General features: G+C 47.4%; 1 protein-coding gene across 6 annotated transcripts in view; it reads right to left on the bottom strand.

Moving 5' to 3' along the window:
• Positions 1 to 1,835: 1,835 nt before the first annotated feature.
• The window catches only part of FAM168A (family with sequence similarity 168 member A), a 231,489-nt gene continuing 212,184 nt past the window's right edge, over positions 1,836 to 21,140 (bottom strand). For 5 of the 6 annotated variants that reach the window (XM_082749784.1, XM_082749786.1, XM_082749783.1 and 2 more), the window contains 5 exons: positions 17,415 to 17,540; positions 10,628 to 10,770; positions 9,849 to 10,023; positions 8,242 to 8,372; positions 1,836 to 7,523 (listed from right to left, as the gene is read on the bottom strand). In XM_082749784.1, coding sequence (XP_082605910.1) covers positions 8,260 to 8,372; positions 9,849 to 10,023; positions 10,628 to 10,770; positions 17,415 to 17,540 — 557 coding nt within the window. In that variant the 3' untranslated portion in view covers positions 1,836 to 7,523; positions 8,242 to 8,259. The remainder of the gene's footprint in view (positions 7,524 to 8,241; positions 8,373 to 9,848; positions 10,024 to 10,627; positions 10,771 to 17,414; positions 17,541 to 21,140) is intronic. The other variant, XM_082749788.1, reaches the window with a different exon arrangement.

Here is a 21,140-nt window from a genome sequence, read left to right as displayed (position 1 = left end):
TTCCCAGGCCGGGTAAGAGAGACCCCCACCATGGTGCTGGGCTCTGGGGTAGTTCCCCTCCAGCACCACCCCCTCATTGTCTGTTTGCTGGAAGGTGAAACTAGAACTCTGGCCTAAATTTCTTCACCTGTCCCATGTGGCCAGCTCCCAAAAGGATGGGATTAGTTGCTGAGGGATCAGGTAGAGGTATATAGCCAATGTCCTTGGCCTTCAGGGCCCGCACCCTCAGCTGGAAGTTTTCCTGGCTTGTCCCCTCCTAGGCGTGCCCCCTCTGAATCCTGGCAGCCCTGGGAGCTGGAGGACAAGGTGGGGCACTGGGCTGAGGGGAGTTCTGAGTATGACTTCGCCTAACTCCACCCATCGCGCCAAGGACCAGACAAATGAGGATGAGGGCCCAGATCTCCATCTCCCTGCCTGCTCCTGGCCCTCAGTCCTACCACTGTGACCTGGAGTTGAGTCCCTGGAGAAAATCCCTTTCCTGCCCTAGCGAAACTGTTGACACAACCCGACAAAAGTCTGTGGCCAAAGATGCCTTTGGCTTCCACATATGACAGAGCCTTCCACTGCACAAGGGAGGAAGAATGAGTTCCCTGTCAGGTGAGGACAGGTAGGGATACTGGGGGGCATGCTGCAGAGGCACAGGGCACGGGGTGCCAGAAAGGGCTGGGGTGCTTAGGAGTCCTGAACTGTAATTACAGCTCCGGTATGGGCCAGGTCAGTCAGCCTCGAGGGCTTTCCAGTTGAGGAGGTTGAACATTTAGAGGCTGGTAGAGCGTGGATGGTCCGGGTCAGGCCCTGGGAGGGAATGGTGGCCACAATGACCAGGAAGAGAAGCGTGGGCCTGGGCTAGAGCAGTGCCTTTGCCCAGAGGGGAGAGGAGGAAGAGATGCAGGATAGAAACTGACAGCATGTGACTATTTGGATGGAGACCACCTGACCTCCCATGATAGTCATTCTGTGACTGTAAACCGATAAGCACTTCCCTTGGTTTCCCACCTGACAAATTTACCTGTGTTTAAGTAAACACAGAAACTGCCGCCTCCAGGGTGGACAGAATGTGGGACTCAGTGCCTGGGCTGTGGAGCCAGACTAAGTGTTAGCTTCAACTATGAACCTTGAGCTCAAGCTCTGTGACCTGGGCCAAGGTACTTACTCTCCTTGGCTGCCCCCTCTCCACAGGCTCACCAACCACTGGGCTGTGAGGATTAGGAGAGTTACTAAACATAAAGCACAGTGCTGGCCCCATGGGAGGCCCTCAGCAGATGGCAGCTCTCATCATTCACGACCACTTCCCCCCCAGCTCCCGTATCACCCACCTTAGTTCAGGTGCTGATGGCTACTTCCCAGGCCCCTCAGCTGAATCCCAGTGAAGGCCTGCTAAGCCTGTGGGGAGATGCACCACAGGTGTTATCTGACTGGTGAAAACAAGTTCAGAATGAGCTTGGGAAGAAACCGAGGGGATTCACTAGCCTAAGAGATGAGCTGTGTCTCCCTGCCCCAAAAACCACCAGTCTGGTCACCCCGGACTTTTTTTTTTTTTTTGGAAACTTTTTTTTTTTTTTTTAATAGTTATTGAATGTTCTACAGCTTACAGTAAATATCATAGTTACAAATTCTTGGCTTCAATCTTTCAGAGTGATCACTATCTGATCTTCAAAACAAAACGAAACAAAAACCCAAAAGAATCCAAAACAACAAAACAAAACCAGATTTACACTTCATACACACAAGGCAAGGCCATGGGGCTTTCCAATCTTTACACTCCAGGCTGTGTTTTGTTCTTTGATCAAACTACTTGGAAGACACCGGTCAAAGGTTTATTATTATTTTAAATGTTTTTCTTTTTTAAAATGTGAGTTCCAATAAAATTTAAAAATTAGATTCCAACCTGTAGATTAAAATGAATTAAAAAATACAAAATCATATACAATGCTCTTACAGGGATGTTAACATGCCACGAGAACAGGCTTCTCTGTCATGTGATATGAAATAGGGATGAAATAGTCAGGAGATGGGGACAGACCCTTGGGTCTTTAAAGGTCATTATAGACAACTTCCAAGTTGCTAGAGGCCTGGCCTTACCTCCCCTTGGGTAAGGAGGAGGAGCTGGAGTCCCCCTCAGAGCCATGTGTTCTGGCTGGCCCAAGAAGGTGGTCTGTGGGCATTCCCACTCTTTCCCTGCCTCACAGGCATGAGGAGGAAGGCTAGAACCTCAAGATGCTGGTCTTGCTGGGGTCAGGCCCAAAGTTTCACCCATTTGACTCCTAAGGGCTGGTACTTATCTGCAAAGCTGTTCTAACTGTTCTCTTCAGGAAAGAGAGTACACACTTCATCAGGAGCTGGGATGGGTATCGGGCCTCACCACCATAACACGAATGCCCAGGGACTGTGGATACAGCCTCGGAAAACAAAGGTTCTCGTTTCCCTTTCTGGCTTTGTGGCGGCCAGTCCCAACCCCTGTGTTCCTCCCTTGGCCACTGGACTGGACTCAACAGCATGCAAGATATAAAATAACCATTGGGAAAAACTGAGGGAACGGGGCCCAAGTCTGGCTCAGGCAAATTTGGCTACGGAATGTTGAAGCTGGCCTGCCAGGCAGGAATTTTGAAGGCTGGGTCCTGGAACCATGTAATATTTAACTTCAGGAACAAGTTTTCTAGGAGACAGGAACACAGTGAAGGACCACAGTCAGCCTGGCATGCCCATGGGAGCCTGAACTCAAGACGCTCAGGTACGGAATCGATGGTTAGCCTGGCTGGGTTTCCTTGCTGTGATCTTGCTTTTGGGAGGGGCCTGGATTCCCCTGGGGCTGTGCACCTGCATGGAGATGGTCTCCTACCTGCCCACTCGACTGCCTGACCTGCCCCTCTCTGAAGCTTGGCAAGCAGATGGGACTGCATACTCTGTAGGGACATGGTAGAATACAGGATGGAAAAGCAGAGCTTCCATGTATCTTCACTCAGCTGCAACGGTGACCTCTAAGTGATTAATCCAGCCAGAGTGCTATAACTAAAACCACACAAAGATTAAGACCCATGCCCTCCGGGCCTTCCTTCTCTGCCCATGGAGCAGAGCTAAGGATTCTGATATGCGGGGCCCCAGGCTTGGCGACCAAGGGGCCTGCCCTACTTTTATGTTCCATATGATTCATTTCTGAATGCCACTCAGAACAAAGGATGCCCCCCCCGCCCCCAGCTCTCTGGGAGTAGTAAATCTCAAACTTGGAACAATTTGGGTGGCCAGGGGTAAGAGCTAAGATAGAGTAAGAACTCTTTGGTCCTGGTTCTCATTTGTGGGAAAAGCAAGCCCAGGAATTGAAGTCTGATGTGCTTTTGGCCATTCAGGGCTATCCCAGGTCCCCTGGGAGTGCCAACTCACTGCATGTGGAAAGTGGGCAGGCTTTCCAGAGTCAGAAAGCATGGGTGTACAGGGTCTTTCAATGGACAGATACCTGGAGCTACCCTTGAATGTGGCTTTAGTCCTAGGCATTATGACCCCAAAGTGTTTTGTTCAAGTTAGGCCTTTTGTTGCCAATTTTCATCCTCCTGGTGCTGCCAGGGTCCTCAAGGCCTGCCCATCATAAAAATCTCAGCTGGGAGGACTGAGCTCCCCAGATCTCTAGGGAGTCTTCCTCTGTTTGGGGCAGACAGCTCAACCCTTCTTCACTGCCTGCCACCGAGACCCAGCAGGTGACAGATGCCAGCTGAAAGAGCAGAGAATTTGAAGGGTCAAATTTGGGCTCCTTCTCTTAACTGTATGACTTTTGTCAAATCTCTTAAGCCTTCTCCCCCCACCACCAAGTAAGCTCTAGCCCCAACGTGGGGCTTTAACTCCTGACCCTGAGATCAAGAGTCCCATGCTCTACCAACTGAGCCAGCCAGGTGTCCCAAGTCTCCTAAGCCTTCTGAGACTTAGTCTTTCCCACGTGTAAAGTGAGGATTTGGCAATCATGTCAAAGTACTTTGTACATTAAAAAACAAACAAACAAACAAAACCTATGGATAGGTGAACCCATGGGTATTGAACTTGGCCTTGTTCAATATTTAGCTAAGGGGATATACACTTTAGGGTCAGTGCCAAGAGAGAAGAGCTGTAGCAACTGTCCTGTCTGAAGAAAACATTACGTTTTTTCATAAAGTGGCAACAAGGTTATGTTCTGACCACTTGGGGGCACTCCAGACTCCAGATTCCTGGGCCCTAGGCTGTTGAGAGGGAGTCAGGGAGAAGCTGGGAAAACCAAGAGGACAGTCTACTGACTGGAACCACCAGTGCCCCTAACCCCAGCCACCAAGCTTGTGGTGCTGGGGTGGGGGAGACAGCAGAGAGGCGTTTGCATGCCGCTGCCACCTTTGTAGCTATGTCTTGTGGGCACACCCCTTGTCCTCTCTGGCTTGCTGGCCTTCCTACAGTGACACAGCCTTTCCAGCTGACCTTCTGTCCAGCTTTGCCATTGGGCCATCCAGTACTTTCGGATGCTGCCCAGCAGATGCTTATGATCCTACCAGGAATGTTCCTCCTGCCCGAGGCACACTATTGCCCCTGCTCTCCTGGACTAACTCCCTTTGCGATGACTCCCTAAGCTTGGCTAGGCTTGTGGATCTCCGTCAAAGCAAGCAGGGGAGGCCAGCAGAACTGGGGGTCTACTACAGATACTGAGAAAGGGGTGCTGGACTTGGGATCTTCCAGACCACGGCTTTTCTGCACCTTTTTGCCTTGGGGCCTGTCTTTGATCTGGAATTACATACTAGGGCAAAGAGGGGGTGCAGAGCACAGACGCTTCAGTCCACAAGCCTTTGTGTGGAATCTGACTGGAGGGAAAGCGGACAAACTGGGATTCGGGTGGCTGTGACACTGATAAACAAGTCTCTTTGCTTTCCCAAGTCTCCGTGTCCCCATGGATCAAATGGGAGGAATACTCTATTTCACAGGGTTAAGCCAGACGAATGGATGTGAAATTGCTTTGTGAACTGTGAGGTACTAGATGTTAGTTTTTACTTACTGGTATAGAAAGAACAAAAGTAATTAGGTCATTCCTATGTCTCCTTTTTACCTCCTCTCTGTGGTTCTAGCCAGCTCACCTAGAGGCAGCAGGGTTCAGAGAAGCCTATTAAGACACTAGCATTCTGCTCACACTGACAAGTTCCCTTTCCTTCTAGAAGCAGTTTCCTCATTTGTTCAATGGGTGCAAGAACTCCGACCCGCCTCTTTCTCAGGGCCAGTAAAATAAATGCTGGGAAGCACTCTGAAATCTATGGTGCACCTGACAAACACAGAGGTTTCCTATTATTATCATTAGTAGTATTTTGGCATTTTCCATACACAAATGACATAATCTATAACAACCTTCACCCACCCTTACAAAACCAGAGAGTAGGAGGAGGTATTTGCAAAAAAATGGATTAACACTGGAAAACTGTTGTTTTAAAATGAAACCCCATCAGCACCCTAGAACAGACCATTTAGAATAGCTAGGTTTCTCCTTACTGGTCCTGCAGTTTCCTGGAAGGCCAAGAAGGTAGGTCCCCCAATTCCTGGCTCTCAGTTGGATGCTGATGGGCTCTGCCCTCCTGGGAATGGCCAGACAGCCTCTGAGGTCCTTCTGGCTCAAGTTTCCTGAATTTTTTCCTCCTTTAAGGGAGACATGGGAGGTACAGGTAGGAGTATGTCCAAGTATGCATGAATTTAAAATGAAAAGGGTTATTTAGAAGTCCCAAATGCTATCAATGATCCCATTTTGTACAATAAAATGTTCCTGCACCCCTCCATCCCCAAAGGGGCTGCTGGCCCAGCCAGAAGCCGGGTACAGGGGACAGTTCTGGGACAGTGGGCTCCAGGCTGAGACTAGCCATGATTCCTGACTCAGAAGTTCCTCTTCTCCCATGAGAGCCCCTGTTTCCTGGGTCTCATCCTTGTCCTCCTCTCTTCTCAGGATGAGGGGCTACTGTCCTAAAAGCATAGATTCTCCTTTTCAGCCAGCCCACTTGCTCCTTCTAGGACTGGAGTCCGGTATAGAATGAAAGTTCCAGATGTCTTCCCAGAATTTCCGAATGCTATTTCCTCATTTGCAATTTCTGTTCCTGCCATCTGCCCCCATGTGACCTCTGCCCAGTCTTCAACCCCCTCCTTTGGAATCCATGGAGGAAAAGAGCAGAAACCAAAGCCCAGAGACTGTTCCAGAGTTCACCAGGTGTGGGTGCTGCTGACTTAATTTTTACAAAACGAAGCTAATCCATCCCTAGGTAAAGTTTTGTGGGTAACATGCCCCTAGGTAGGAAGGCTGCATTTAATGCTAATTTACTGCAAGATCTAGGGAAGTCCTTTCATCTTCTCTGGGCCTCAGCTTCCTCATCAATCAAACAGGGGAATGGATGAGATGATTGCTAAGGTCCCTTCAGTTCCATGAGTCTATGAAATGTTTATTGCTATTGCTTTTCCTTCACTATCCTGACCTTCAGAGCTGCCAGCACCCACCTGGAATGTGGTTCCTTCACTTTGGCCGTGAATGGCACAAGGTAACCAAGAGCCCTATGGACAGACTGGTGAGCCCTGGCACCGGGAAGGGCAGAGAGTAGGGAGAGAAGTGCCACAGGTTCCCACTCTAATCAGGAGGAAGCATCTTATCAGAGTGGGTCCACGTGGGCTCAGGGGCCAAGGTCTGGATTACATAGGGCACCTGGCCTTCCAAGGCTTTGGGAGGCTGAGATACCATCACCCTGCAGCTGCTTGGCAGGTCTGAGGTCAAAATTACCTTTTGAGGAAGTGCCAGGTCAGTTAACAACACTGTGCAAATCAGAGGGTCCAGGCCCAGACAATTTGGCCAGAGACCTTACAAAACCAAAGCCAGCAGGCAAGCACCTCTCTTCCCTCTTTCCCTCCCACAGTGCCCCCCCACCCTCCCTCAAGTTCTCCCAAAGAAAGAATCTGGTTTTCCCAGGTTCTCACCTGGGGTATTAAGCTGCTATGAACACTCCTACCTAATCAGGTGGTTCTGTTCTTGGTCTGTTGCGATGGTTCTCAGAAGACTTTCCTTTGCATTAGGACATGGCCATGTCCTCAAATAATCTTGCTTAGGAAAAATAAATGATCCCCCAGAGGTGTAACTTGCTCAACAGCTCTGAGTTTCTACCCTGGACCCGAGGGCCACATGTGTTATGCTCGTCAAAGGAAATCACACCTTCAGCTGAACCATTGCAATAAACCCCACTCTCTGCCTGCCACTAGACTGGGGTCCCCAGGGACCAGATGCTTGGGGAAGGAGAGAAGAGCAAAGAGGATGTGCCTGGTCAAGAGGAGGGGATAGACCTGGAAGGGTAGTGGCTAAGAAGGGGACAGTGGGGAGAGGCAGGAGATTAGAAAAAGCAGCTTTTACAAAAACCAAAAATAAAACCAAAACCGTTAAAGATGCATAAAGTGACCCTTGCACTTCCGTTGTCTCTTCTTGCAAATAGAGGTGGTGCTGCTAGGGGACTGCTCCAGCACCTGTGTAAGACTTGAGTAGTTGCATACAATGTGTGACTCCAGATCTGAGGAAGGAAGGGGAGAGCCATTAGTGACAATGATATTCCTAAGGCCACTTCAGGAAGCCGCTGGATCCCATCCTGTGCTCTACAAGGAGCCCTTTGTGCCTTCCTGGTGGAGCTGCTTGCTTCTCATCCAGTACCAAGAGCTCCTGGAGGAGGTGGAGGGCAGGGGAGATCAGGAGAGAGGGCAGAGAATTTAACAGTGACATCCCTGGAGCCCTGAGGTTCACTGGCTCTGCCTTGGGAGCTGTGGTGAGGGTGGGGGTGGGGTGCGGTCTGGAAGGAAGTTGGTGGGTGAGGGGCAGTGGCCCAAAGTCTCTCTCTGATTAAGCTAAGGCTTCATCTGAACAATGAGGCTCAGAGTTAAAGGAAGTCTTAAGACTGTAGGTAAGAGCATGGAACTTAGTACTAGAGGACTGGAGTCCTCCTAGTTTAGGTGTGTTGAACTATGTATTTATCTGTAAAATAGAGCTAATAATCCTCATTCAGAGAGCTACCATAATAAGGATTATGACATAACATATGTAAAGTTTATCTAGAATACATGCAAAGTCACAGCTGTCCTTGACAGTGGTATTACTGAACATGGAACAAGAAAGCAGCTGGTGACTGTCACTGGCCCCTGCAGACACCTGTGCTGTAGACCAGGCCAGGGGCTTTGCTAGGGGCAATCCTGGTATTTGGTCATCCTCCTACTTCTCCCAGCCCAGACCCCACTCACTTGGATGGGCTGCAGGCTTTACCAGTGCGGGGGCACATAGCTGTACGCAGGGGTCCCTTGGGCCCTGTATGTTGGCATAGAGACGGGGTGTGCCCCGATCGCGGTGTGCTGGGGTGCAGTCAGCAGGGTACCTGAGTATCCAAAGAGAAGAGTAAACCCAATGAGGCCATCCCTGGGCACTGGGATGATGAGGATGAAGTCATGGCCTTTCGTATAGCTGCTCCCCAACCTGGGCCCCCACCTCCCGACCTGCTCATGGACTGCTGCCCACCCCTCCCACCTTGCCAGGCTTCATCTCCTTAGGGTAAGTTTTGCTGATGCTCCAGGACAGAGTCAATCATCCGTCTTCAGTGGCTTCCTTTTACTCTTCTTTGTATGCTCCTCCTATTCTACCGAGTGGAAACTGTTGGTTTATATGGTTGTATTTACCCCTAGCCCTGCTGTTGCTAAAGGCGGGGCTCTTATCTGTCAATAACTGGTCCCCAGGACCAGAACAAGGCTGGCACCAAGCAGATAATCAATAGCTTACTGACCTGATCTGGGGAAAGAGGCCTCAATAACCCCTTACATTAGGGGCAGAATAAAATCCCAGCTCTCACCTCCCATCCATTAGACCCCTGGTACTCTCTTCCCTTAAGTGATTGTTTAAAGGCTGGGTCTCAAGGCACCTGGATGGCTCAGCTGGTTAAGCTGCTGCCTTTGGCTCAGGTCATGATCCCAGGGACTTGGGATCAAGCCCCATATTGGGCTCACAGCTCAGCAGAGAGCCTGCTTCTCCCTCTCCCTCTGCCTGCTTGTACTCTATCTCTGTGTCAAATAAATAAAAACCTTAAAAAAAAAAAAAAAAAAAAAGCTGGGTTTCTAAAGGTTATTCATGGCCCTCCTGACATCTCATGCTCTTCTTCTGAATGTCAGCGCATCCAGAGACTTCCCTGCTATTCCTGGGGTATTTCTACCCAATCCACAAGATTCCAGATGGACAGGGCTCTGGTGTGATTTCTGAAGTAAGCCAGAAATGGAGAAGGGGCACTCCGTGCCTTACAATCAATTACAGGACAGGGTCTTGAGCTCCTGCCTGCTAAATAACATTGCCTCATGCCCTCCTTTCTGGAACCAGAGTCCAAATACCACCATCCTTCCTCTGAACTATAGCCATCCCACTGAACTACCTACTTCTAGCCTCTACCATCTGACCACACCTCCACCCTGCAGCCAGAGAGTGTTTAAACCAAACCCATCTCCCCCCTGCTTAAACCCCTTTGCTAGCTCCCCTATTCCCTAAAGGAATTTGGGTCTCTCCACTGTGGCTTTACTGACTGCTCCCGCTGCCCCTATTTTTTAAGGGCCTTGGACCATTTCCATTCTGTGAACACGCTGTGCTCATGTTCTTTCCACTGCTTTTCCCTCTTCCATCCCTCTGGTTAGCTTCTGTTACCCCTGTAAGACCAAGCTCAATATGTCCTTCTCAGTGAAATCTTCCTTGTCTCTGTAGACAGGGCTCCCAGAACAATTTCTCATGCTATGCTACACTTGATTCCATGATGGTGTTCTCTGGTCTGTCATGAGTTTCGGGAGAAGGGGAACAGTGAAACAGATGCTACCCTCACCTGCTGACATTGCCATGGTGGTGCCGGCCACCATGCCCATGGCCACACCATTGGTCCTGGGGGCAGCAACAGGCGCCGGGTAGATGGCAGAGGGAATGCTGTTGGGCTGGACAACCGTGGTGTGGTGGATGACGTGGGGCTGAGCAGCGTACACCGGCTGTGTGTAGTAGGCTCCCTGGGGGAAAAAAGGCTGAGGTCATACAGGCTTTTGGAGACGTGGGGTAAGATATGGAGAGAGGAGGAAGGAGGGGAGACCTTTCTTCCCAGACCCTATGAGATGGGCTCAGAGGAGCACGGTCCCAGGAACTCAAAGTATGGGCCCCAGTGGGACTCTGCGTCTGTCTTACTACATGACTACGGACAGTTCGGTATCAGGCTCAGCTTCTCGTATGAAAAATAAGGCTCCAACCCTGTCCTGCCTTGCTCCTAGGGCTGTTATGATGATCTGATGGGGTAAGAGCCCTGATTTTAATATTTTAAAATGTCTGTATCTTATTGCAGTGTGCTTCTACAAGCTGCCTAAAATGTAAAGACAGGAACTATAGCCCATGAGGAAAGATATGATGGGGCTGGTGAATTCAGACCACTGTGTGCATGCACATGAAGCTGAGGTGGGGTGAGAGAGTGTGTCGACTACAGGGCTATTGTTTCCATGATATCATAGTAACAACTGGCCAGAGCCATGAACTTGCCTTCCCTCTCTTACTCAGCCACCCCCACCCCACCCACAGCGGTGGCTCCTCCTCCTGAGGTGGGCCCAGGCTTCCAGATGCACCTACCTGGGCATACAGATTCTGCTGGGGGTAGGCACTTCTGATTGGATACATGGCCGTCTGATAGGGGTTGGGTGATGGGGAGTAGGGGGGTGGAGCAGTATTACTCTGGGTCGGTGGGACCTTGTATGGTGTTCCCGCAGTATATCCTGTACCAAGGCAATAAGAGAGACTTCCAATTAGTTGACAGAACAGCATTGTTGGAAGACAGCAGGTCCCAGTCACGACTCCCCAGACAAGGAGGGGCTTTCCAGGCTGGAAACACAGATGAGAACAGACAGAGAACAGGGCTCCACCCAGAAAGCCCTGGGCCCAGAGGCAGCTCCCTCAGTCCTGGTGCACAGGGCTGCATGAGTGATTCTGGCATCTTTTATTTCTCTGGTTCTCAGGGGTATGATCTATAAAATAAAAGGCCGGAACCAGATGATCTCTTAAGGGACCGCTGCAGCATGGATGGTCTGGGATTCTGTCTGTGTACCAGGAGATGGGCATGTGTGCACAGACAGAGGGAGAGCCTCCACCCACTCGCTCCCTACCACGATCCGTCTTCCTGCTTTCTCAAGCCTCCCTCGGCGGCCCAGGGTGTCCTCTGTTTCTGGTTTTCTTGTTTTCCCCCTCACTCTCTCTTTCGTTTTTTCCTTATCTCTCTCTCTTTTTGGACTTCTCCTACCACGTTCCTCTTCTTCCCTGACAATTTTAAGGCAAAAAGCCCACAGAAGACACCACTCAGAGAGCCTCATCTTCTGAGATGCTAAAAAACTGCCCTACAGAGCCAGCTTTGGGTAGGGAAGGACTACCTCCAGCCTCAACACCTAAGGTCAGGGGTCATAAAACTTCACATCAACCTAGAACTTAGCCCCAGGGAGTTCACAATCAGCCATTCAATAAAACTGTGCTGCCTTTGAATCTTTTGGAAAATAGTCAGATCCTACATTAGCAGGAAGAACCTGAAACATAAGAAGGAACATAAGAACCTGAACATAAGGAACATGAAACATAAGAAGGAACAAGACCACGTACTTTCAGAACACAAAATGAAATGATGCTATGGAAACTAGATGATCATCAAGTGACCCCCAACTCTCTTACTCAGAAAGGGCAAGTGTTTTTAGGAACTACTATTTTCTGAGTTGAAGTGCCAGTGCCAGGAGACCTTGGCTTCTGATCTCGAAAGGGGTGTTGCTGGAGCTTCTTCCCTGTGCCAGCTCATTCTGGCTCAGTCTGCCTGGCAAATCACTGGGCTTCTCCTGGCCTCAACTCAGCTCTTTTACCTATGGGATGCTCACCAAGGCCTTTGTCAGCAACATGGTACTGATTCTGCAATAAGGGACTTGGGGGCAGGGTGAAGAGAGGTGCTTTCTTGGGAGAGAATAGATCTAGGTTTCAGTTTAGGCTTTCTTCCAATTTGCAGTGACTACTGCCAAGTCAAGTCTCTGGGTCTTAGCTTCCTAGACTGTTAAAACAGAAGGCTAAGAATGAAGATCTCTTCCTGAACTAAAATCCCATTTTTCTAAAGATCCTGAGTCTCTTCTACCCATGGCAAGCTGCCACAGGGTCACAAATCTCTCATTCCACAGCACTGGCTTGGCATTCCCCACCCACCCCCGCCCCGCCCATGATGAGGTACTCAGCAAGGAGAGCTGCTATTTGATGGTTACAAAAGGCACCACCAAAAGGTGTCCTGTCCTATTCCTTGGAATCCTGTCATTTAATCTTCCCCTGTCAGATCCATAGTTTGTTCCATGGGAAGCTAGTTTTATGGTCACATGTGCTTGGGAAATAAGTAGCAATGAGGATGGAGTGGAATACATGCATGAGAAGGTGGCACTTTGAAGAACTAGAAACTAACTAGATGTGGAGGTACGAGTCTGCTGAGAAAGAGAAGTATGGAGCAGGGTCCTCCAAGTTTCTGGACTGTGGTGCTAATTACGATACACAGAGCAGGTGAAGCAGATACTGTGAGGGAAAAGAGGAAGTTTAAGCTTGTGACACCTAAAAGGAGACAACTGAGGGCTCTTTCACCTTGGAGTGAAGAGTAGCAGCAATGTAGAATAGAGATAAATAGGTTTAAATGAGAAATTTTAAATGACAGGATGAACTATGGATCACCAAGATAGGGATATGCAGGAGACTTTTTCCAAATTTATTTATTTATTTATTTATTTATTTATTACCAAATCTTTTAATCATGCTACTAACATTTAAAGCACACAAACTACAGGGGTGCCTGGCTTGCTTGGCTGGAAAGGCATGTGACTCTTGACTTAGGGTCATGGGTTTGAACCTCACATGGGGTGTAGAGATTACTAAAAATAAGTAAACTTAAATAAGTAAATAAATAAAACATGCAAACTACAATTTTTTTTTTTTTTTTTTGTAATCACAGCTTATTTTGGGAAGTAAAGTTTTACTGTGACATGGTCATGCTGTTCATTTACTTATCAACTACTGCTGCTTTCCTGCTGCAATGGTAGTTACGACAGACACCATATGGCCCGAGAAACCTCCAACACTTATTATTTGGTCCTCTATAGGGAAAGCTTGCCAACTTCTGATTTGAGGAATAAGGTATGAGGAGTCTTGCTAGGGTGGAGAGAATCTCTTTTCTATGCAGAAGGGCAGGACACCCTTGAATCCTAAAATGCCTGCTCTGAAAATTATACAGCACTCTGTAATGGCTATGAGTAGTTCAGAGCCATACTGCCTGGTCCGAACCCCAGCCCTGCTATCTAATAGCTACAGACTATAGCAGTCTCGTCATCTGTAAAATGGGAATCACAACAGTACCTACTTCAGAGGGTTACTCTGATAAGCACATTAATGAATAATTGCAAAGCCCTTCAGATAGTGCCTGGCACATTAAAAGCACTTCATTAAAGTGAGCTATTACTCTTTTCTTTCTTTGTGTGTAGAGAAATAGTAAGCTTCCTGTCCTGGGGATGTGCAAGCAAGAGACTGGTCTGCAAGTCTACAGTCGTGAGGTTCAACTATGACTTCCATGATGCGACCCAACTTGGGACACAGACTCCAGGATTCTAAGATTCTAAACCTATATGGTTTAAAATGCCATGACTTCATAATACTTTAAAGTTAACAAGCCAATGATGCTGGCATCTTTCCCTCATGCTCCCCAAGAATGTGCTCTGGAAGTTTTTATCCCCAGGGTAAGCCTGTACTACACCCTCTATGCCACAAGGACAACCATCTTACAAAGTGTTGAGGTTTTCTCTCTCTGAGGAAAATCAAAAAGCTTCAAGAGACTGCAGGAGAATTTGGTTTCCACATCTAAGAATAACTTTGTCTGAGAATGTTTCCCTTTCTTCATGTTTTAAAATGAGATGCACACATGCTCAGCATACAAATCAGCAGCCAAAATGCCCTTGGCAGCCAAAAAGACAAGGCTGCAGAAGAAAGCCCTGCTCATTGGTCTGGACGGTTTGAGAAGGGAGAAGCAGAACTTAGAACTAGAGGAGACGTTAGAGACCATTAAGCCCAACACAAACATTTCACAGATGAGATGACGGATAGATGGAGGAGAGAGAGCAACTGCTCGCCAGGACTCAGGACTCAGTGCTCCTTCCTCCAACTACATTGGTTCTCAAGGTTTCCATCTGGGTCAGGAGGCTGCAGAAACTGCCTAGGCCCCTAGCCTGGGCTCTGTCAGTGAGCCAGGTAAATTCTTGTCTCAAGGAATACCCTCACTTGGACTAGATATTTTAGGCCATTCTGGTGCTGGTGTTCCAAGTCTCTGAGTATTTCAGTGAGACTTTCACAAGCAAATCCTTTTAGAGGATTTTCTATAACTAACTGGTGGTCCTGTCCATACCACTGAGGATCAGAAATTCCCCTGGGCCTGGAGCCTGGGCTACCTTGGGTTACACAAAATTTGAGGATTTATTACTCTGCATCTAAGTAAAAGAAGCTGTTGGGCTGGATACAAAAAAACCTCATTGATGTTGCCCACAGGAACTCAGACTCTGCTCCCTCACTGGAGGCCTGGCACTTGTGGATGGATTTCTACCTAAGTCCGAAGGTTACAGAATGAGGATTTGGGAACGCTATGCCTTAAGGACATTAGAGACTTGCATTCAACTCTCTGTGTTTCAAATGAAGAACCTGGAGCTGGACGGGGCCAGGGACCTTCCCAAAACTGCACAGCAAATCCGTGCAGAGCTGGGCTCAGAGTTCAAGGCTACCATGCCCCGGGCAGGGCTCCTTTCTGAGCTATCAGTCTCTGCAGTCCAATCTTAGACATTTGGCGTATTGGCCTTTGTGTCCTTATTTCACTAAAGGCAGTATCATATGACAGGAAAAAAAAAAAGAATCAGATCACTAGAAATTCCAGCTCTGCTTTTGGAAGAGGCTTTATGAGGCCCTGTTCTTTCTATCAGATTTCTAACTCTAATTTTAGGCTCCAACAAACAGGATAATAAATAGAGTGTATACATTAGTGAGATGAAAACATTTCAGCCCTGCCTTCAATCTTCTTGCACTATCATAAATCTTTTTTGATGGGGTTGGGAAAGCCCCTACCACCTTCAAAGGTCCTCACATCAAGGATGCCTTTTAGACGAAGTGGTTTATTGACCATCAGATATTTACATGTTGGAACAAAGCTCTATGTCTGAGTCTTGCCTTGATCCCCGAGTCTCGTTGTTCGTAGCCAAACAACCTGCTTATACTGTGGAATAAACAGGAGGGAGACCTAAATTACCAACAGGTTTAGCAAGTATTAGTAAAATTGAATTTGTCAAAGAATCTTGAATTTTCTGTGGCATTAGAAGCCACAAAAATCTGTGTGCTGGGAGGAACCTGGTGGATGGGGGAGGGTCAGTCGAATCCACTTCTATTTCACAATTGCACAGGTTCGCACAGGACTTGCTTAAAGAAGAACAGGTGCATTTTGGTTCTTTCCAGGAAATGTGACAGCCTTTGAGTGGACAGTGGGAATAGCTGCTGGACATTTCAATAGGACTTCAGGAAGATTTCCACATAGGAGAAGGCAAAGCCTTCTATTATTCAGACATTCTCACTGTAGAAAGGGTTGCCTGTGGAGGGAATGAGTACCCTGGAGATAGGTGAGTGAAGACTAGTTGGTCAACTATGGGCAGGGCAGCCAGAAAGAATGTCCCTGCTGGGATGTGGGTGTTGAGTATACTGCACCAAGGTGACAGAATCGGGAGTCTAAAAGCTAGAGAGAACCTTAAAGACGACCTAGTCCTAGTCCTGTCCCTTCATTTTACAGTTGGAAAAACGTAGGTCCAGAACTTGGACATAAATTATCCAAGGTTACACTGAAGCATGTCTAGAATCTAACTCTTTGGTCTCTGTCCCAGACCTCTTTCTGTTCCACTACAGTAGGTGTGTCCAAACGCATCTACAACCATATGTGTGGATTTAAGAGAAAATATTTATGTATAAGCCTGCTTACCTATATGTTCATTCAGTTCCATCTGAGGCACCTGAAAAAACTCCCTACTACCTGCCATCCCTCTCTTAACGAGTAAAATTAATCTCATGGAAAAAGTCAGTAAATTTAACCTGAAACTTAATCTGAGTGATATCATCTTTTTGTAGCTGTGCTGCTGGCTACTTGGATGGCAATGGACATATTACCTTTCTGAGCCTCAGCTTTCAAACTTGAATGAATGAAAATCCACCATAATAATAGGACTCTAGTGTAGGTTAAATGAGAGGGTGATTATTAAAGCAAATCCTCTAAGAGGTGAGAGTTATGTTGTTTAAAGGTAAGTTGATATTAACAACTAGGGGCAAGTAAGTAAGGAGAAAATAACACGGGTATTTTAAAGAAAAGGAAAAAATGCAGCATATTCTTCTAATCTACTTAATAGTTTAATACTTTACTGAACCCCAGACTATCAGGCCTAGTTTACAGCATCCCGCCAAGGGTACGTCAAACCCCTGCCAGCACAATTTAAGAAATAAGCACTCCCCACATCCAGAGCCAGCCACAACTCTTTTGGACAGCTCCAACAAGGCATAAAATCTTCCTATGGAGGCCAAGTGCCACTCAGTAACTTCCAAACACAGGTCCTCATTTTACCCAGGGGAGACTTCTTGTATTAAAAATCAGGTATGAAGGTGAAACCATTAGTCACCCCGCTGAACCTCAAGATGAGTGTAAGCAATCTGACTGGCCAGATGGTTTCTGTCTTCCCTGGGGACTCCAGGTACACACCTTGCTCCCTAAGTGTAGCTTCCACTAGGGGAGTGTTTCTCATGGGGAAGGCAATTCTGCCTCCCCAGGAGATCTTTAGAAATGTTTAGATATATTTTTAGTTGCCATAATAAGGGTTTGCTGGCACCCAGGGAGCCGAGGCCAGGAGACTCTGCTAAGCATCCTACAAAGCACCAGTTAGCCCCCCACAACAAAGAATTATCTGGTCCAGATGTCCATAGGAGCAAGGCTGAGAAACCCTCTGCAGTGGGTTTTGGAGAAGACTTCTCCGTCCAAAGGTCCACTGGCTTTCAGAGATGCTCTCTGTTCTTTCCCTTGAAATGCAGTACCAGCTCTTCCCTAATCATACTTGTGGGCCAGGTGCATACTTCCTCTTCCCCCCCTCACTGCTTTGTGTCTCCCCAAAGCTGTGTACATGATCAAAGAGGATGACCTTTTCTGTATGAGGAAGGTCCATTTTTTGTGTGGGTAGGAGAACCTCTTAAAACAGTATCTTCTAATGTCAGTTTTAAAAGTTCCATTTCCTTTCTTCCTAAGAAACAAATCAGTCCCAACCAAGGGGAACAAGGAAAGGAAGAGACAGGCTGTATTTACTGAAAGCCGCAGAGGATGCTTGGTAAGTTCGGTTCTCGGTCCCGGTGTCCACTGGGAGGTGGAAGGTGCCTTCAGTACCACAGGAAGACGAGTTCTGTGGCCAGGCCTGTTTCATCAGCAGAGTTGCTTAAGGGAAGACACAAGAATGGCATTAGGCAGAAATAAGAAGTGGGCACCACCAATCACAGACACAAAGCAAGGGTCTTGTGCTGGATGGAAACATATAACCCGAGGGGCCCTGCTCAGACACACAGGATGGTTCAGCCTTTCTGAGATGGGTGAGTGGGTTGGGAGAATTGCTGACATGAACTTCTGAATGATTTGAAACCGAGGAAAACTGAGCTTACATTAAGAGAGCCAGGATTTTCTACCCACTACCAAAAACCAGGAAGATGCCTACGACTACCACCTCCTACTGCCTGACATTCCGGCCTAAGGCTCTGGGATAGTCCTTAGCCGCTTTCTTACCAATATGGAGCAACTTGTGGGCCTCCGACTGTGTACTCGGCCAGATCAATTGAGTATTCATTTTTTATGCCTGAAATCTCACCGGGGCGGTCAATAAGTTATTCCCAAAGAGAGACCTCAAAAGAATTACCACATGACACGAATGCTGCTGGACTGTCACCTCCTCTAAAGGGACTGAGCTCTGGCAGTTCGGAAGGCACAGGTTGTCCAGTGGGGCATTTCCCACTCCTTCTCCTGTATGCCCAGCTGGGGCCAGAGAGATAAGCCTCTTGCACACATTTTTTTTACTTCCTGGTGAGGTGCTGCTGGTGCCCCAGTTGAGATGTCTCCTCATGAATTAGAGAGCATCTGCTGGGCCATTAAGAAATTGTATGGCAACTTGGGGCAGGTGTAAAATAGAGATGTGGCCCAGTTTGAAAGAAATCTGCAGAGACTTCCCAGGCTGACCTTGAAGCTCAGCTTGAGAAATTTGAAGGATGATGCTTCATATGATCTAGAAGTCGGAATGACTCAAAAAACTTACCTTCATGGTATCCTGCGGGAAAGGAGAGAGGAAAGAGGGTTTCAAAGGGGGGGAAAATGCCTAACTTTTTAGAGATTTCTCTTGACATATTTTCTCCTAGAGGAGAAACCATTTTTCACCCAAATTTCTACTTAGAGTAGGAAGAATAATTTTAACAGTATCTTTTGCACTCAAGATCTTAGACATGAGGGGTTTTAAAAACATTAGCAGGATGGGGGGGGCTACAATGGCAACAGTTCAACAGGGGGCTAAGGTAAAGCAGGGCGGTATGAGAAGTATGCCTATACACTCTAATTCCACCAAGGTAAGGCCAGTTCTCCTTCAGACAGAACTCATAACCCCTCCGCCCAGCCGGGTAACACGTAATGCCTCTGATTCCTTCAGTCATGGAGATACTGGGGCCAGAGGAGGAGGTCAAGGACACTGCTGTTTTGCTGAACTAAGGTTAGAGGTGTAGCTGTTCTGGGCTGACACTGCACTTGCATTCATGGCCCGCAATATATACAGCAGATGCTGAGATATGAAAAGGAAATCATGGGCAGGAAAGTGACACTAAAAGGAGAATTCCGGCAGAAGAAAGGGAGATCTAGCAGAATCCCATGCAGAGTCCAAAGCCTTTGCTGGACATCAGGACATGGCTCTGCAGACAATATTGGAGGAGGGCAGTCAGTTTTAGGTTTCCTTTCCCCAGTGTGGGGGTAGGGGGAGTTGGGATTAATAAAAAATCCAATTAGTGTTGAAAACTCTTATCAAAATGTCTCCAAATTTAGAACCAGCCACTCGATGTGGCTGGAAAGCCCTGGTCACTCAAAACAACTCCCTAAAAAGTAAAACATATAGTTCTGAGAAGTCACATGTCCTCAAGACCCCTTAGGGACTCCATAAGGAATCAGGAGGCCTGAATTTTGCCACAGAGAATTTGGGTGTCCTGTTCCAGTCCAGTTTTTCTCCCCAAGTGGTGCATACTTTACCATAATTTTCATAAGCCAAAAGTCTGACATTAGTCTGAAGGACTGCATGACAAAGTAAATCAAAATTAACCAAAGAGTACTGAAGCCTACACTGCACTCAGCACTGAGGGGAGCGCCACGGTGGACAGGAACACACGTGGGTCATGGTCACCGCACACAAGGTATTCATGGGCCAGCTGGGGATGCAACACAGCCACACGCCAACCAGAAAGTGAACAAGACAGCATTACACACAATAAAATAACATTCCAGATTAACCAGGAAAGAAGCAAGTGCGACTGTGCCTTTGATTATGTCTTGTCTAACTGATCGAGTAAACTAAACTATGTATGTTCTTGAAGAAGTGTGTATTTTCTTCTGGTTTCATTTAAACCAGAAAACAAGAAAACAAGTACTAGTATTTTCTCTATTTTAATACTTAATAATTTAAATAACTGGACAAATAGGAAGACCATGAAAACCAACAAATATTAGCTGTCAACATGACTTCCTCATTGGTTGGTTGTACCATATGATCTTCGTCTTCCATGTACAATTCTAAAGGAACCCATTCCGTTGGTGGTAGCAATTCAGAGTTCAGTTGTGGGACAGAGACAATCCAAGGGAAACTTCAGAGGCACAGTAAGAGAAGGCTGCTCTGGCAGGCATGCCTGCTCTTGGGTACCATGGAAGGTACCAACTCCTAGAAATGTTCTAGGTTTTGAACTGGGTGGTAAATACAAGTGCATATTCATATGTCAAAATTACCAAGCTGTAGATCTGAGACTAGTGCGTGCTATGTGCTACTGTATAGGTATTATTCCTCAATTTAGAACAGAGGCAGAGAGAGACAGAGAGAACCCTTGGCAGTGAAGGGCCATGGCCCAGTCACAGCATGCTGCCCACATCCAGGTGCTGGGTTGTTCACTTCCTGGGATACGGGGCCCTCACGCCCTCTGACACTTGAACAATCTGTTAAGCACACTTACAAGGAGGAGAGGCAGCAAGGGACCATCATCCTGAATAATCCAGTAAGTCAGGAAATCTGAGTTCTAGCCTGGGCTGTGCCACTTATTAGCTGGGGGACCTTGGGCAAGTCACCTAACCTTCCTAAGCTTCAATTCTGTTGTCTCATAACATAGCAATACTACTCTCTCCCTGACTGCTTCACACTGTTGATGTGAGGATCAAAAGTAAAGTGTCATCCAGTCTTACAGTTTCTAACTTTGGCATCTGCTCATCTTCCATCACCACAGTTCTGGACAGTTCTAATGTAAGTTCCCATCATCTCTTAACAACTACGACTTCTTCCACATTGTTCTGACTTTAAACCTGCCAACTCCAATCTCCAAACTGTAATCACGAGATATTTCTAAGACCTAAACCTAATCACAAAATCTTAAAAGCATTCTATGGTTCTCCACTGCCTACAGGCTAAGGCTGAACTTCCTGATCTAGCCCTGTGATCCCTCTAGACTCTCACTGTTCTCACTTTCCAATCCTACACTACAGTCACATAAACTCTATCATTCCCAGATTATGCCAAGAAGTGTCAAATCACATCTCCGCATTTTTGCTCACATTGTTCACTCTTCCTGGTATGTCTTTCCCCAAATGCCAGCTGTTAAAAATTTATTAATCCACCAATCATGAGCTTGCCTCTACTATGAAATCTTTTCTTTTCCCCGCCCTTTGACCACAGTTCCTTCCCTATCCTAGTTTCTGTGATTCTTAGAAGCCCCTGTACTTGCTGCCTTATGTGTCTCCCCCACTAAACTGTGAGTT

This window comes from Mustela nivalis (assembly GCF_964662115.1).
Source record: "Mustela nivalis genome assembly, chromosome: 9".
NCBI classification, from domain to species: Eukaryota; Metazoa; Chordata; class Mammalia; order Carnivora; family Mustelidae; genus Mustela; species Mustela nivalis.
This window is presented reverse-complemented; position numbering and strand designations above follow the sequence as displayed.